Below are 16,298 nucleotides of genomic sequence, written 5' to 3'. Positions count from 1 at the left end.
GATGACTGGGGAAAGTGGGAGCCTCTTTGTGTCCTGGAGATGCTTTTAATAAATGCCAGCTTTCTGCTGGTCTCAGAAACTGGGATAGCAGCTCACAAGTTCCTCCACACTGTATGGTTCCTGGGTCTGTCTGAGTAGTGGAATTAAAGTGGCTCTTTTGTGGGACTTCCCTGGTCTGAGAAGTGAAATTAAAGTGGCTATTTTGTGGGACTCCCTGGGACTTCCAGTGGTTAAGACACCACGCTTCCACTGCAGGGGGCACGGGTTCGATCCCTGGTTGGGGAACTAAGATCCCGCATGCCACGCAGCATGGCCAAAAAATAGGGGGAAAAAAGTGGCTAATTTGTAATTTTCAAGCACTATTCTTCATTCCTTTCCTTGACACCCAGGAAACCAATGCTTGCCAGCATAGAGGTCTGTATCTGTAGGAGTTCCACCTTTCCAGAGAAAATTCTTTATGTTACCTGGGAAGTAGACAAGACAGGTAACTTGGAAACATATTTACATGGGAACACATCTACACAGAAAAGTGAAACTTGGCCATGATTTCTGTAGTGATGCAGATCTAAGATGCCACATAGGGAAAAAGAGTACCATTTATAAAGTTTTCCCCAGGGAAAACCTTTGGAGTTTTGTTTACAAAACCAAACCAAACCAAAAACATATTCTGGTAGGGAGTTTTATTTTTGGTTTGTTTTTAGTTTAAAAACTAACAGTGAGGGCTTCCCTGGTGGTGCAGTGGTTGAGAGTCCGCCTGCCGTTGCAGGGTTCACGGGTTCGTGACCCGGTCCGGGAAGATCCCACATGCCGCGCAGCGGCTGGGCCCGTGGGCCATGGCCGCTGGGCCTGCGCGTCCGGAGCCTGTGCTCCGCAACGGGAGAGGCCACAACGGTGAGAGGCCTGCGTACCGCAAAAACAAAAACAAAAAAAAAAAAGAAAAAACTAACAGTGAAACCCATGGCAGTGAAACCAGAGTCCCTCATGATTGCTGTTATGTGATATTTTTGATACTTTGTAGCTTTTAAAGAATTCACAAGTTTTTCTTTTTTTATATATTTTTGTTTTTATATATTTTCTTTATTTCGAAAATTTTTTAAAATTTTTATTTATTTTTGGCTGCGTTGGGTCTTGTTGCTGCGTGTGGACTTTCTCTAGTTGCGGCGAGCAGGGGCTACTCTGTTGTAGTGCACAGGCTTTTCATTGCATTGGCTTCTCTTGTTGTGGAGCACAGGCTCTAGGTGCGCGGGCTCAGTAGTTGTGGCTCGTGGGCTCTAGAGCGCAGGCTCAGAGTTGTGGCGCATGGGCTTAGTGGCTCCGCGGCATGTGGGATCTTCCTGGACCACGGCTTGAACCCATGTCCCCTGCATTCGCTGGCAGATTCTTAACCACTGCCCCACCAGGGAAGTCCCTTCTTTATTTTTTTTGGCTGCGTCAGGTCTTATTGCAGCATGTGGGATCTTTTCGTTGCAGCCCGTGGGCTTCTCTCCAGTTGTGGTGCGTCGGCTTCTCTCTAGTTGTGGCGTGTGGGTTTTCTCTCTCTAGTTGTGGCGCGTGGGTTTCAGAGTGCCTGGGCTCTGTAGTTTGCGGCACACAGCCTCTCTGGTTGAGGCGCGCGAACCCAGTAGTTGTGGTGCATGGGCTTAGTTCCCCTGCAGCATGTGGGACCTTAGTTCCCCAGCCAGGGGTTGAACCCATGTCCCCTGCGTTGGAAGGCGTATTCTTTACCACTGGACCACCAGGGAAGTCCCCACAAGTTTTTCTTTATGCTAGTAGTTTCTTAAGTCTAGAAAAGACTGCAGAAGCTATTGACATCTTGAATGGCATAAACTACTTGAAATCAGGTCAATGTATTTGCAGAGCACAGTCTGCAAAATCTTTGAGAATTAATTACACTCTGGGAAATATGATTTATTGACTACATGGTATTTAGATCCGTTTGTAAAAAAAAAAATAATGAGCAGTAAGGTCCTGAAGTGGGAAGAGTATCAATTTCTTTTATGGTCTGCCTCCTGTTGAAGCATAGTAGAATCAGTTCTAAACTAATTATTTGGATATTTGGACAGGTTCATTTCTACGTATGAGAGAATGAATTTTCTGTTGGTCAGGTTCTTTTTTAGTATCTTGGTACCAGCGCTATGGACCAGACATAATTCACATTCTCTGACTTCAGGGACACTTTAAAGATTATAGAGCAACATTTTTCATTTTGGGGCTTATGGAGAATATGCCCTTTGTCATTAGTGAAAAGAGCTTGTTCTTCATTTGTTGGAAGTTTCCTTATTGTCATCAGAAAACAGTTAGTGACCTCTTTATGTGCAAAGTGTATCAACTGGAGATCTGGGGATTTTGATGCAACTATTTCTGTCCTTTCATTTATGATGGTTTTGACTGCAAGTGACAGAACATCCTAATGTGACTGGCTTAAAGCATAAAGGGAAATTTATTTTTGTTACATAACAGGATATCCAGTACTTTAGTGACAGCCTCATGGGCCCTGATTTTTATTTCCTGTTCTGTATGCTCAGCATGTTGGCCTTGTCTTAGGCAAGTATCTTTTAGAGTTACAAGGTGGCTGCAGTAGTCTCCGATATCACGTGCAGACAGAATAATATCCTGAGGAAGAGGAGGTACCCCTCTCTCGTGTTAAGAGCAAGGTATCTTTTCCCAGAGAATCCCTGGCCAACTTCTCCTCATCTCATTGGGAAGAAGAGAGTCACATGCTTTTTCCTAAATAAGCTCGTAAGAACTGAGGTACTGTTCAAGATTCTCCCTGAGCTAGAATGGAATTTCACATTCCCTTGAGGTTTGGCTGCCTGAACAAGATTGGGACTCTATTAGGAAAGGAATAGTGGAGACAGACACCATCGTCCATAGCCCTCTCAGTCCACGGTTTTTACAGCAGGCCTTGGTGGACACCAGACTTCAGGAACGACCTCTGATTGTTTATCAAGAAGAGTCAGAGCTTTTGCTATTTCCAGAACTTTCAAGGCTGGGCGGTAGGTGAGTCAAGCCCAAGCCCTTCACCTACGTCGGCATATCCCACAGGGTTGGCAGTGGGCATGTCTTCATGAGGAAACTTGAAGTTTCTTCCTTCAAGTGACATACAAGTCTCCACACCTTGTAGGCCAGGGCTTTACAGAGGTTGAGAGAGTTCTGGGCACTTCCACTTTTTCAGGTTCCCAGTTTATTTAAAAAGAAACGCCAAATCAGAGCTATAGAAATGTGGTATATTTTACATGTTTACTTCTAAGAAAATATTTCAAACACAAAAACAGTACCATGATTTTATGTAGACATCAAGGGGAAACAAAATATCAAAAGTCTACATCTGACTGGAGATTGAACTTCCTTTCAGTCCTGTGGGGGCTGCAGAGGATGCCACGGATCTCTCAGAGTCCAGGGAATGGCCCTAATGTCCAACTCTTCTGGGGCACTTGGCACTGTTGACCCCTCTCCTAAACCAGATACCCACTGACCCAGGCTAGAAAGTCTGGCACCTTCTTGGTATCCCATCTGTGGTCAGAGGCAATCCCAGGGTGAAGAGGAGCCAGGGCAGGAGCCGATTGACATTGCTAGCTAGAGTCCACTGCCACAGTGGGCACCTCTAGGAACCCTGAGATAAGCCTTCCGCAATTGCTTCCTGCCCCCACTTTCTGCCCTAAGCACTGCCACCGTGCTTTCATATTTTATTTTCATATCGTTGTGCTTTTACTCACTGTGGTCCTCTTCCTGGAATTATTTTAATTCATTCTAACAAACCTCATTTTGAGTACTGCCGTGTGCCAGGAAATGCCTTGGATCCTAGATGGAGTTAAGAGAGAATGGTTTGGTGGTGGTGACAGATGACAAAATAGATGACAGTACAGTGATTTATTGCTGCCTTAGAGTTGGCACAGGGTGCCGTAGGAGTCGCAGAGGTGTACATCGAACTCTTGTTTCAAGAGAATGGAGTCTCAGAAAACTCCCTAGGGCAGGGAGTTGCCTTATCCTGAAGGAGGACTAAAAAATGAATAGTTTTAAAGTGGTGCTGATCTGTTTGTGGGAGCGGGAATGGAGAATAATTTATTTTTGTTGATAGTGGTGAAATAGAACATAGTTTCCTGGGCAGCTTTGGATTAAGAAAATTTTGCAGTTTTGCAACAGTGTTCTTGTATAGCTCATTTTGCCCATAATTATGAGGTTCAGAAAAAAAAATAGTTTATTATATCTTGCAGATAAAAGCATATTTCTGCTCTATATTTTCTTTTTCTTTTTTAGTCTTGATCTTTCAGATGTTGTCTTGCCTACTACATTCCTTTTTAATTTTTTAAAAATGTTTTTGAAGTATAGTTTATTTACAATGTTGTGTTAATTTCTTCTGTACAGCCAAGTGACCCAGTTATACATATATATATATATATATATATATATGTTCTTTTTCATATTCTTTTCCATTATGGTTTATCACAGGATATTGAATATAGTGCCCTGTGCTGTACAAAAAGACCTTGTTTATCTGTTCTATATATGATAGTTTGCCTCTGCTATCCCAAACTCCCAATCCTTCCCTCCCCCACCCCCGCTACCTACTACATTCCTAGTTTTTAAAATATATTCAGTATTAAGTTGCCCACTATATTAACTTTCTTGAGAGAAGACTGACATTAAAAGGAGGTTATTTAAGTACAAAGAGCTTTTCTTTGTCCTTAGAGTCAAACAGAAAGGGAAGCTCTGTGGTGCTAGACATGGTCATAAATTGATGGCCATAAATTTAAAGAAGAAATATGAAGCCTGAATTCCTTTCAGAAAAACAAAACATTTTTTAAAACTATTTATTTATTTATTTTGGCTGTGCCAGGTCGTATTTGTGGCACGTGGGATCTTCGTTGTGGCATGTTTTTTCGTTGCGGCATGCAGGATCTTTTAGTTGTGGCATGAGGGCTCTTAGTTGCGGCATGCAGACATCTTAGTTGCGGCACGTGGTCTTCTTAGTTCTGGCATGTGAACTCTTAGTTGCGGCATGCATGTGGGATCTAGTTCCCCCACCAGGGATCAAACCCAGGCCCCCTGCATTGGGAGCACGGAGTCTTACCCACTGGACCACCAGGGAAGTCCCAAAACAAAACCTTTTTATGCTTCTGCAACTCAGGAAGGAATGGCTTTCCCTGTCTGGTCCTTGGCACCTTCAGCAGAAAAGTTGGGAATCTAGAGTGACCTGATTTCTCAGGCAAAAACCCTTCCTTTGAGTCAGGGAGAGACCCTTACCAGTACTGAGTATTGTGAGAAATCCAAACAGAGTGAGTTGGTGTTGCTTCCTGTTTTTTTCTTGAGCTCTTAACTGAATGTGAAGTGAACAGGGATAGTTGCCTTCCTGATGGCTATAACATACTGTAGCTCTAAAATCAAATCCTTTAGAGAACTTAGAAGGGATCTGAGAACTAGGAAAGGAAGAGAATATGGGCTTCTGTGCATAAAAAGACGGATGGAAGAGACCAAAATTACATCATTCAACAAAAATTGACTCAGCTACCTCTCATGCATCAGGCAGTGTTGTACTTACTGGGGAACACATAGCAGGGAACAAGACAGAATCCCTGTTTTTCCTCAGGAGTGGATATTCTGTGAACTCCAGGGAAACTGTGGCTTGCCTGGTGTTTTGATTCCCTCTTTTCCTCTCTTCCCTCTTAGGAGAGAAGAATAAGCTGAACAGACTCTGACCGTTGGTTTTCAGCTCGCCAGGACCTTCTACCTAGCTCTCCTTTCGTGGCTCATGTGCTGCATCCTCTGCTCTCAGTGTGCAACTGGCCCCCAACGCAATGTGTGTTTGTCAAACCATGGAAGTGGGGCAGTATGGCAAGAACGCAAGTCGGGCCGGAGACCGGGGAGTCCTCCTGGAGCCCTTCATCCACCAGGTGGGCGGACACAGCAGCATGATGCGCTACGACGACCACACTGTGTGCAAGCCCCTCATCTCCCGGGAGCAGCGCTTCTACGAGTCCCTCCCTCCCGAAATGAAGGAGTTCACCCCTGAGTACAAAGGTCAGTCACTGGCCAGTTTGGAGACGGCAGCAGCTTATAGGCCCTCAGATCAGTTTTCCTTGTTCTGATGGCCATGTGGTGTGATTGTAGGTCTCTGTTGTCTCAAAGCAGCAGAGTCACTTTGTTAAGCAAAATTTGAAGCTGAAACCATCAGCAAGGTCTTTAGATCTTGAAAATTGAATTCATTGATAGGTAAACCTGAGAAGAATTCACAGCATTAAGTCCCATTGGTGAAGAGCATGCTGTTGTCAAGGAGGTTTCCCTGTTTGCTGGAATGGTCTAGGAGAGAAGGGGCAGCACTTATCTGGTCCCAGAGGAGGAAGAACTGGATGCTTTCCAGGCTAAGGCGATGAGACAGCTGGCGAGGAGGCTCTGTGGAGCTTGTGTATGTATGTGCTGGGGGATGAATTGATGGTAAGAAATCTACAGAAGGATTGGGGCCTGGAGGGTCCTAACTTTTAAAGGAAAAATAATCTGTTTTAAAATGTAAATTAACTTTATAGACTAGAACCCCGTGAATATATACCAGAATTTAAGGTACTTGATTTTCAAATCTGATTTTTGTCACTATGTTTATATATTTTTATGATTGCCCCTCACGTGTAAGTTATGTTTTTTGTGTTCTGTTTTTTGTTTTGTTTTGGCTGTGCCACATGGCTTGCGGGATCTTAGTTCCCTGACCGGGAATTGAACCCGGACCACTGAAGTAAAAACACCAAGTTCTAATCACTGGACCGCCAGGGAATTCCCTGTGTTCTGTTTTTTTCCTTAATTTATTTATCCAATTTATTTATTTTTGGTTGCATTGGTTCTTTGTTGCTGTGCGCGGGCTTTCTCTAGTTGCAGCGAGCAGAGGCTACTCTTCGTTGCAGTGCGTGGGCTTCTCATTGTGGTGGCTTCTCTTGTTGCTGAGCACGGGCTCTAGGTGCATGGGCTTCAGTAGTTGTGGCGTGCGGGCTTCAGTACTTGTGGCTCGAGGGTTCTAGAGCGCAGGCTCAGTAGTTGTGGCGCATAGGCTTAGTTGCTCCCTGGCATGTAGGATCCTCTAGGACCAGGGCTCGAACCTGTGTCCCCCGTGTTGGCCAAGCGGATTCTAAACCACTGTGCCACCAGGGAAGCCGCTCTGTTCTGTTTTTTAACTTTTCCAAAGCAGTATGAATTCAGTCATGTTTGTATCATCCTTTACTTGGGGGATCCTCGATTTAGAAAAACCAATCCATATTGGTATTGACTTTTGTTTCCTTAAATCTTTAATTGTGGTGAAATATACATAACATAAACATTTTTAAAATTATTTATTTTTGGCTGCGTTGGGTCTTCGTTGCTGTGCGCAGGTTTTCTCTAGCTGCGGTGAGCGGGGGCTACTCTTTGTTGCGTTGCGCAGGCTTCGCATTGCGGTGGCTTCTCTTGTTGCGGAGCACGGGCTCTAGGTGTACAGTCTTCAGTAGTTGTAGTGTGCGGACTCTAGATGGCAGGCTCAGTAGTTGTGGCGCACGGGCTTAGTTGCTCCGCAGCATGTGGAATCGTCCTGGACCAGGGCTCGAACCTGTGTCCCCTGCATTGGCAGGTGGATTCTTAACCACTGCACCATCAGGGAAGTCCACGTAACATAAAGTTTAACCTTTTTTTTTTAAGTGGACACACCTTGTCTTTTTTTTTAATTGAAGTATAATTGATTTATGATGTTTGTTCATTTCTGCTGTACAGCAAAATTTACCATTTTTAAGTGTATAATTTAGTGGCATTAAATGCATTCACAGTGCTATATACCATTACTATTATCTATTTCCAGAACTTTTACATCATCACAAAATCTCTATACCCATTAAATAACCCCCCATTTCCCTCTCACCTCCCCTGGTACCCCCTAATCTACTTTCTGTCTCTACAGATTTGCCTATTGTAGATATTTCATACAAGTGGAATCATGTAACGTTTCTCCTTTTGGGTCTGGCTTATTTCACTTAGGATAATGTTTTCAAGGTTCATCCACCTTGTAGCATGTGTCAGAACTTCATTTGTTTTTATGGCTGAATACTATTCCAGTGTAAATATATGCCACATTTTGTTTATCCTTTCATCTGTTGATGGACACTTGGGTTGTTTCCACCTTTTGCCTATTGTGAATAATGCTTCTGTGAGTATTTATCTGAGTCTCTGTTTCCAATTCTTTTGAGTATATAGGAGTGGAATTGCTGAATCATATGGTAATTCTGTGTTTAACTTTTCTGAGGAACTGTCAAACTGTTTTCCATAGTGGCTGTACCATTTGACATTCTTACCAACAGTGTTCCTGTTTCTCCACATCCTTACAAACCCTTGTTTTCCATTAAAAAAAAAAATTATAGCCACCTTAGTAGGTGTGAAGTGGTGTCTCATTGTTTTGATATGCATTTTCTTAATGATTAATGAATGATGTTGATGTGCCATTGGCCATTTGTGTATCTTCTGTGGAGAAATGTCTGTTCAAGTCCTTTGTGCAGTTTTGAATTGTATGGTTTGTTATTATTTTCAAAACAGAATCAGAATAATATCAAATTTGGAGGAATAAATATTCTAAGGCTGCAAGATGAGAGAGAAGCCAGAATCACACACACTGCTGTCTCTAAGTGGCTAAGAAACAACAGTTATAAATGCTTTATAAATGTAGCTTTAGCCACCTACTTATCCACACTCAACACATCCATGGCCAAATCTTCTGCTATAAATATGCCAAAACCAGAAAGAGAACTACAAGCCCTGTTAGCTCATGGAGTTCTTCTGATGCTCAGGGAAAAAAAAAAACACTTAAAATGGAGTTGAGCCCCTGGCTCCAAATAAATGTTTTCTAAATCACAACCACCAGAATTGGGACAAGTTAGAATTTCAAGGTGCCACCCAGGGAAGGATTGTCAGTCATATATTGGTTCAGTTTTTCCCCCAACCTTCTCTCAGACTGGGGAACAGAAGTCTTTAAAAGCCATAGCAAATCCTTAGTATCTACCTGATTTTTTTTTCCTCAGGCTGCATTTTCACTAGGGAAGAATAAATACACTTTCTCAAAAATACAACTAAACTAAAATTGATCTCTTCTTTTTAAGTCAAATGAAGTCCAGTTTATTCAGAGAAAATGGAAGATATGATGGGTCCAATTCATGTATTTCAAAGACTGATACTATAGGGTTTTTACCTTTTTTTGTTTTGTTTTTGGCTGTACCACGTGGCATGTGGGATCTTGGTTCCCTGATCAGGGATCAAACCCATGCCACCTGCAGTGGAAGCATGGAATCTTAACCACAAGACCGCCAGGGAAGTCATTTACTTTTTATTTTGAAATAAATTTAAAATGACAGAAAAGTTGCAAAAATAATAAGAGTTCCTCTAATGGTCCCATGATACTGATGTACCAAGTAAAGCCCTGTCATTGTGTGGCTCATCTCTCTGTGTAGATGCACGTACTGGCTCCCCAGTATGCATGGCGGGACCATCAGCCCCGTGCTAGATACAGGAAGAGTCTTCAACCTCTTGAGTTCCGCCAAGATACTTTATTTTTTCCACCAAGGTGATATTCTAAAGTATCTGTATGAATTGAAAGTTGTAGTTGATGGTCTCTCCAAGATGATTCAGATGCCAGATGTGGATTTGGATATTACCAACATAATCCAAGCTGATGAACCCACTGCTTTAGCTACCAATGCATTGGGCTTAAATTCAGTGTTTGGAAGAGACTACAGGGCACTGAAAGACATCTTGATCAACACAAACCCAGCCACCCCTCCCTTCCCCTCTCTCTGCTTGTGTTGCACTGGCTGCTCTGTGACCACTAGAGTCTCTCTCTACTGTTCACACACATTCAGTAGTCAAGAGCACGCTAGAAAACCTTCTTAAGTGCTGGGTTTTACTCTTAATTTGGAAGAATGTGCTAAAGACTCAGATGAAGTTCAGTATCCAAATGATGTATCCCATTGAAGGAGAAGGGAACATGCACATTTTCTGTTTTCTGTTTGGCCAGAAGCATAATGCTGTAAGTTTAACCCTTATAGATAGCTGGGTAGATAGAGCTATTTTTCAGCTAGAAGAGGGAAGCCAGTGTGTTCTGCTCCATGAATTCAGCTTTTGGGAAGAGCTCCTGGCTTCTTGGGAATGAACTCACTGTGGCAGAAATTGTGCTGTGGTCTGTTCTCCAGCAGACAGGAGGCTGCAGTGTGATGGTGCCAGCCAACGTGCAGAAGTGGATGAGGACCTGTAAAAACCTGGCCCTTTTTAACACTGCCCTTAAGTTCCTTAAGTGAATTTCAGTACCTGATTTTAAAGGGTTTAGATTTTAAGTATGATGCTGTTTCATGCCGATTGTTACTAAAGGGACTTATACTAAAATCAGAGTCTTTACTTAGGCTGGTAGTCTAGTATCAATAAGCAAAAGCATCATTAAAAATATATATAACCATAGTATAATTTATAATTACCAAAGCCAGGAAAGGAACATTGGTATAATACTATTAACTAATACGTACATTTTATTCAAATTTTGGCTGTTTTTCCACTTATAAATTTATTTATTTTTGGCTGCATTGGGTCTTTGTTGCTGCGCACGGGCTTTCTCTAGTTGTGGCGAGTGGGGGCTACTCTTCGTTGCGGTGCGCGGGCTTCTCATTGCGGTGGCTTCTCTTGTTGTGGAGCATGGACTGTAGGTGCGCAGGCTTCAGTAGTGTGGCACGTGGGCTCAGCAGTTGTGTTCATGGGCTCTAGAGTACAGGCTCAGTAGTTGTAGCACATGGGCTTAGTTGCTCTGCGGCATGTGGGATCTTCCTGGACCAGGGCTTGAACCCATGTCCCCAGCATTGGCAGGCGGATTCTTAACCACTGTGCCACCAGGGAAGCCCCCCCCTTTTTAAAAAAAATTTATTTATTTATGTTTGGCTGCATTGGGTCTTATTAGTTGCAGCACGCGGGATCTTTGTTGTGGCACATGGACTTCTCTCTAGTTGTGGCGCACGGGCTCCAGAGCACGTGGGCTCTATAGTCATGGCACGTGGGCTCTCTAGTTGTAGAGAGTTGGGCTCAGTAGTTGTGGCATGTGTACTTAGTTGCCCTGCGGCATGTGGGATCCTAGTTCCCCAACCAGGGATCAAACCCGTGTCCCCTGCATTGGAAGGTGGGTACTTAATCATTGGACCACCAGGGAAGTCCTGACCTCAACACTTTTGAAGAGTACTAGTAGTTATTTTGTAGACTGTCCCTAAATTTGGATTTGTCTTATCTTTCCTCAGAATTAGATTGAGGTTGTATATTGGGTTGGCCAGAAGGTTCATACAGGTTTTTGTAAGATGTTACAGGAAAACCCGAACGAACTTTCTGGCCAACCTAATATTTTGGGGCGATAGAAATGATCCTGTGTCCTCTTCAGTTCATCATGTCACAAAGTACATACCTTGTTACTAGTGATTTAACTTTTTTTTTTAAATTAATTTATTTATTTTTGGCTGTGTTGGGTCTTCATTGCTGCGTGCGGACTTTCTCTAGCTGCAGTGAGTGGGGGTACTCTTTGTGGTGGTACATGGGTGTCTCATTGCGGTGGCTTCCCTTGTTGCAGAGCACAGGCTCTAGGCACACAGGCTTCAGTAGTTGTGGCACATGGGCTCAGTAGTTGTGGCTCATGGGCTCTAGAGCACAGGCTCAGTAGTTGAGGTGCACAGGCTTAGTTGCTCCACGGCATGTGGGATCTTCCCAGACCAGGGCTTGAACCCGTGTCCCCTGCATTGGCAGGCAGGTTCTTAACCACTGCGCCAGCAGGGAAGCCCCCCCCATCATTTTTTTTTTTTTTTTTTTTTTTTGCGTTATGCGGGCCTTTCACTGTTGTGGCCTCTCCAGTTGCAGAGCACAGTCATCCAGACGCGCAGGCTCAGCGGCCATGCCCCACGGGCCCAGCCGCTCCACGGCATGTGGGATCCTCCCGGACCGGGGCACGAACCCGCGTCCCCTGCGTCGGCAGGCGGACTCCCAACCACCGCGCCACCAGGGAAGCCCCCCCATCATTTTTGACTATTGCTTTACTTTCAGTTACTGCAAGATCTTCCAAGCTCATCTTGTATTTTTCCTGTCCCGATTCAGGAATCAAATACTTCTGCAACAACCTCTTCTTCCTTTTAGGAATGGTATTTAGAAAAAACAAGATCTTGGTGCTAGATGTTCTGATTGCTACTGGAATATCTTTGCCTTTAGCCCCTTTGAACACACAGGTTTAGAAAATACATCTATTAATACTAACCCACAATTATTTATTTACTTATTTATTTCCAGAGGTACAGGTATTTTTAAAACTCAGCTAAGGAAAAATGCCAGTAATATTTTATATTTTGGCAGTAGGTTTGAAGAGGGATTTTCATTTATTTAGTATGACCAGCAGTAGTTACCAAGTGTTAACTTCTTTTTTGTTTTAATATTTTATTTCATTTCATTTCATTCCATTCCATTCCATTCCATTTCATTTCAATTTGTTGTGTCTTTGTTGCGCGTGCGGGCCTTCTCTACTTGCGGCCAGCAGGGGCTACTCTTTGTTGCAGTGCACGGGTTTCTCATATTGGTGGCCTCTCTTGTTGCGGAGCATGAGCTCTAGGCACGTGGGCTTCAGTAGTTGTGGCACATGGGCTCTGTAGTTGTGGCTCGCGGACTCTAGAGCTCAGACTCAGCAGCTGTGGTGCACGGGCTTAGTTGCTCTGCGGCATATGGGATCTTCCCGGACCGGGGATCAAACCCATGTCCCCTGCATTGGACGCCTAACCACTGCGCCACCAGGGAAATCCCAAGTGTTACTTCTTTTTTTTTTTTTTTTTTGCGGCACGTGGGCCTCTCACTGCTGTGGCCTCTCCCGTTGCAGAGCACAGGCTACGGATGCGCAGGCTCAGCGGCCATGGCTCACGGGCCCAGCCGCTCAGCGGCATGTGGGATCTTCCCGGACCGGGGCACGAACCCGTGTCTCCTGTATCGGCAGGCAGACTCTCAACCACTGCGCCGCAAGGGAAGCCCAAGTGTTACTTCTTAATAGTACTAAATATGAGGTTCTAGGCTTCTGTATAGTTATTCAAAACTTTGCCTCATTCATTTTTCTGTTACCAGTACTTACTGAGCATCTACTAGATGCCAAGCCCTGTGCTCATTAGAGTAAAAGACAAAAAAGGCCCATACCTTTATGGAGCTTGCATGCTAGTGTGAGAAACAAAGAATAAACAAATTATAGACAAAACAATTATAGATTGTGATAAGTACTTTGAATAAAATAAGTCATGTTCTGTAATTGAAAATAATAAAGCTTCCAAAACAGAGCACTTGATATAGAATGATCAGGGAAGGAGTGTCTGGGGAGACTTAAAGGACTGAAGGATGAGGAGCAGCTGTGGGCAAAGGACAATGGAAAGGACATTCCATTCCTCTCATAGACAAAAGCCCTGAGGTAAAAAACAACTACTTCTAAGAACTAGTCTACCTCTTTTTGCCAATTAAGAGTTAAGAAACAAAAGCAATTATACTCCATTAAAGATGTTAAAAAAAAAAGTTAAGAAACAACCCTATTCATAAATGGTCAAAGGAGTTGAATAAACATTTCTCCAGAATAGATACACAAATGGTCAATAAGCACATGAAAAGATAATCAGCATCATTAGTCATTAGGGAAATGCAAATCTAAACCACAATAGAGACTACTCACTACCAGTGGATGGCTATTAAAAAGAAAGAAAACTGATACAACATTGTAAAGCAACTATATTCCAATAAAAATTAATTTGAATAAATAAATAAAAATACATTAAAAGAAAGAAGGAAAAGAAAGGAAGGAAGGAAGACAGGAAGAAAGGAAGGGAGAAAGAAAGAGTGGCAAAGATATGGAGAAATAGGAACATTGCTGGTAAGAATGTCAAATGGTACAGCCACTATGGAAAAACAGTTGGACAGTTCCTCAAAAAGTTAAACACAGAATTACCATATGATTCAGCAATTCCACTCCTAGGTGTATACTCAAAAGAATTGGAAATAGAGACTCAAACAGATACTTGTAATACTCACAGAAGCATTATTTACAATAGACAAAAGGTGGAAACAACCCAAGTGTTTGATTGGGTTGAACAGACGAACGGATAAACAAAATGTGGCATATATTTACGCTGGAAGAGTATTCAGCCCTAAAAACAAATGAAGTCCTGACATGTGTTACAAGGTGGATGAACCTTGAAAACATTATGCTAAGTGAAATAAGCCAGACCTCAAAGAACAAACATTACATGATTCCACTTGTACAAAATATCTACAGTAGGCAAATTTGTAGAGACAGAAAGTAGATTAGAGGGTACCAGGGGTTCAGGTGAGAGGGAAATGGGGAGTTATTTAATGGGTATAGAGATTTTGTTTGAGGTGATATAAAAGTTCTGGAAATAGGTAACAAAAGTGGTTATACAACATTGTGAACGTACTTAATGCCACTGAATTTTACATTTAAAAATGGTTAAAATGACAAATTTATGTTAAATATGTTTTTACCACAATTTTTAAAAGTAAAAAAAAAAAGTATATTAAAAAAAACCCCGAAAACCTCTACCTAAATGTAATTCTCTGTGTTTAAGCCAATCTTAAAAATGCCAAGAAAATTAGGACTTATATCAAATGAAGTAAAGGACCATTGATTTTCATTTTCCTACCTGAATTCTTTCTAGGTGTGAGTAATGAGGTAAAAAAAAAAAAAAAATTAGGATCAAAAAAATACATATTTTTTAAACTAGTGGTAGGTTGCATGGCTCATTTAATTACCAGATCTTACCCACTCTTGGAAGGCTCTTCTTCCTGTTTGACCCATAGCATAACCACTTCTCCCTTGATCAGGTATGATGCTCTGTGTGTGTGTGTGTGTATGCAATTCAAAATCAATAGGAAAAAAGACAATTCAGTAGGAAAATGAGCAAAAATAAAGAAAATCAGTGAAAACTAAAGACCAAAGGCTAGGATAAATCTCTAGCCAGACTGATTAGGAAAAAGAAAAGACATAAATTTCCAATATCAGAAATGACAGATGTGGGACTTCCCTGGTGGTCCAGTGGTGAAGACTTCACCTTCCAATGCAGGGGATGTGGGTTCGATCCCTGGTTGGGGACCTAAGATCCCACATGCTTCACGGCCAAAAAACCAAAACATAGAAGCAATATTGTAACAAATTCAATAAAGACTTTAAAAATAGTCCACATCAAAAAAGAAATCTTAAAAAAAAAAGATAGATGTATCATCACTACAGTTTCTACCGATATTAAAAAAAATAAAAATATTATGAACAACTTTATGCCAGTAAATTCTACAACTTAGATGAAATAGACAATTTATTGCAACACACAAACTATGAAAACTCACTCTAGAAGAAATGAATAATCTGAATAGCCCTATGTAGTAAATAAATTGAAATTGGAATTTAAAGCATTTTAGCAAAGAAAACTCCAGGCCCACACAACTTCACTGGTGAATTCTACCAAATATTTAAGAAATACTACACAAACTCTTTCAAAAAGTTGAAGCAGGAATACATCTCTACTCATTCTATAAGGACATTACAAGAAAATTAATGTCCTAGACGAACCTAAAAAATTTGAACAAGATTTTAGCAAATTGAATATATTAAGAATATATTAAAAGGGACCAAGTAGGGTTTACCATAGGAGTAATGCAGGGTAGGTTTAACATTCAAAAGTTAATGTAATTGACCATATCAATAAACTAAAAAAAGAAAAATCATATGATTATCTCAGTAAGTGCAGAAAAAGTACTTGACAGTATCCAACATACATTCTTTTCTAAAATTTATTTTACTGAAGTATAGTTTATTTACAATGCTATGTTAATTTCTGCTGTACAGCAAAGTGATTCAGTTATACATATATGTACATTCTTTTTCATATTCTTTTCCATTATGATTTATCACAGAATATTGAATATAGTTCCCTGTGCTATACAGTAGGACCTTGTTATTTAATCATTCTATATATGTTTGCATCTGCTAATCCTGAACTCCCAATCCATCCCTCCCCCCCCAACCCCCACAAGTCTGTTCTCTGTGTGTGAGTCTGTTTCTGTTTCGTATTGTAGAAAAGTTCTTGTCATATTTTAGATTCCACATGTAAGTGATATCATATGGTATTTGTCTTTCTGACTTACGTCACTTAGTATGACAATCTCTAGGTCCATCAGTGTTACCGCAAATGGCATTATTTCATTCTCTTTTATGGCTGGGTAATAGTCCGTTGTCTATATGTACCACATCTTTATCC

General features: G+C 41.8%; 1 protein-coding gene and 1 pseudogene across 4 annotated transcripts in view; both read left to right on the top strand.

The window, feature by feature from the left end:
• IP6K1 (inositol hexakisphosphate kinase 1) overlaps positions 1–16,298 on the top strand; it is a 73,443-nt gene that overhangs the window by 45,981 nt on the left and 11,164 nt on the right. For all 3 annotated transcript variants that reach the window (XM_082664212.1, XM_082664213.1, XM_082664214.1), the window contains one exon: positions 5,668–6,018. In XM_082664212.1, the coding sequence (XP_082520338.1) occupies positions 5,796–6,018 (223 nt within the window). In that variant the 5' untranslated portion in view covers positions 5,668–5,795. The remainder of the gene's footprint in view (positions 1–5,667; positions 6,019–16,298) is intronic.
• LOC309828005 (aminoacyl tRNA synthase complex-interacting multifunctional protein 2-like) lies at positions 9,559–10,289 on the top strand (annotated as a pseudogene). The gene has a single exon. The product of its transcript is annotated as an aminoacyl tRNA synthase complex-interacting multifunctional protein 2-like (transcript).

Source organism: Grampus griseus (assembly GCF_964374135.1).
Source record: "Grampus griseus genome assembly, chromosome: 10".
Classification (NCBI taxonomy): domain Eukaryota; kingdom Metazoa; phylum Chordata; class Mammalia; order Artiodactyla; family Delphinidae; genus Grampus; species Grampus griseus.
The sequence above is the reverse complement of the archived record's forward strand: the minus strand, read 5'-3'. Positions and strand labels throughout refer to the sequence as shown.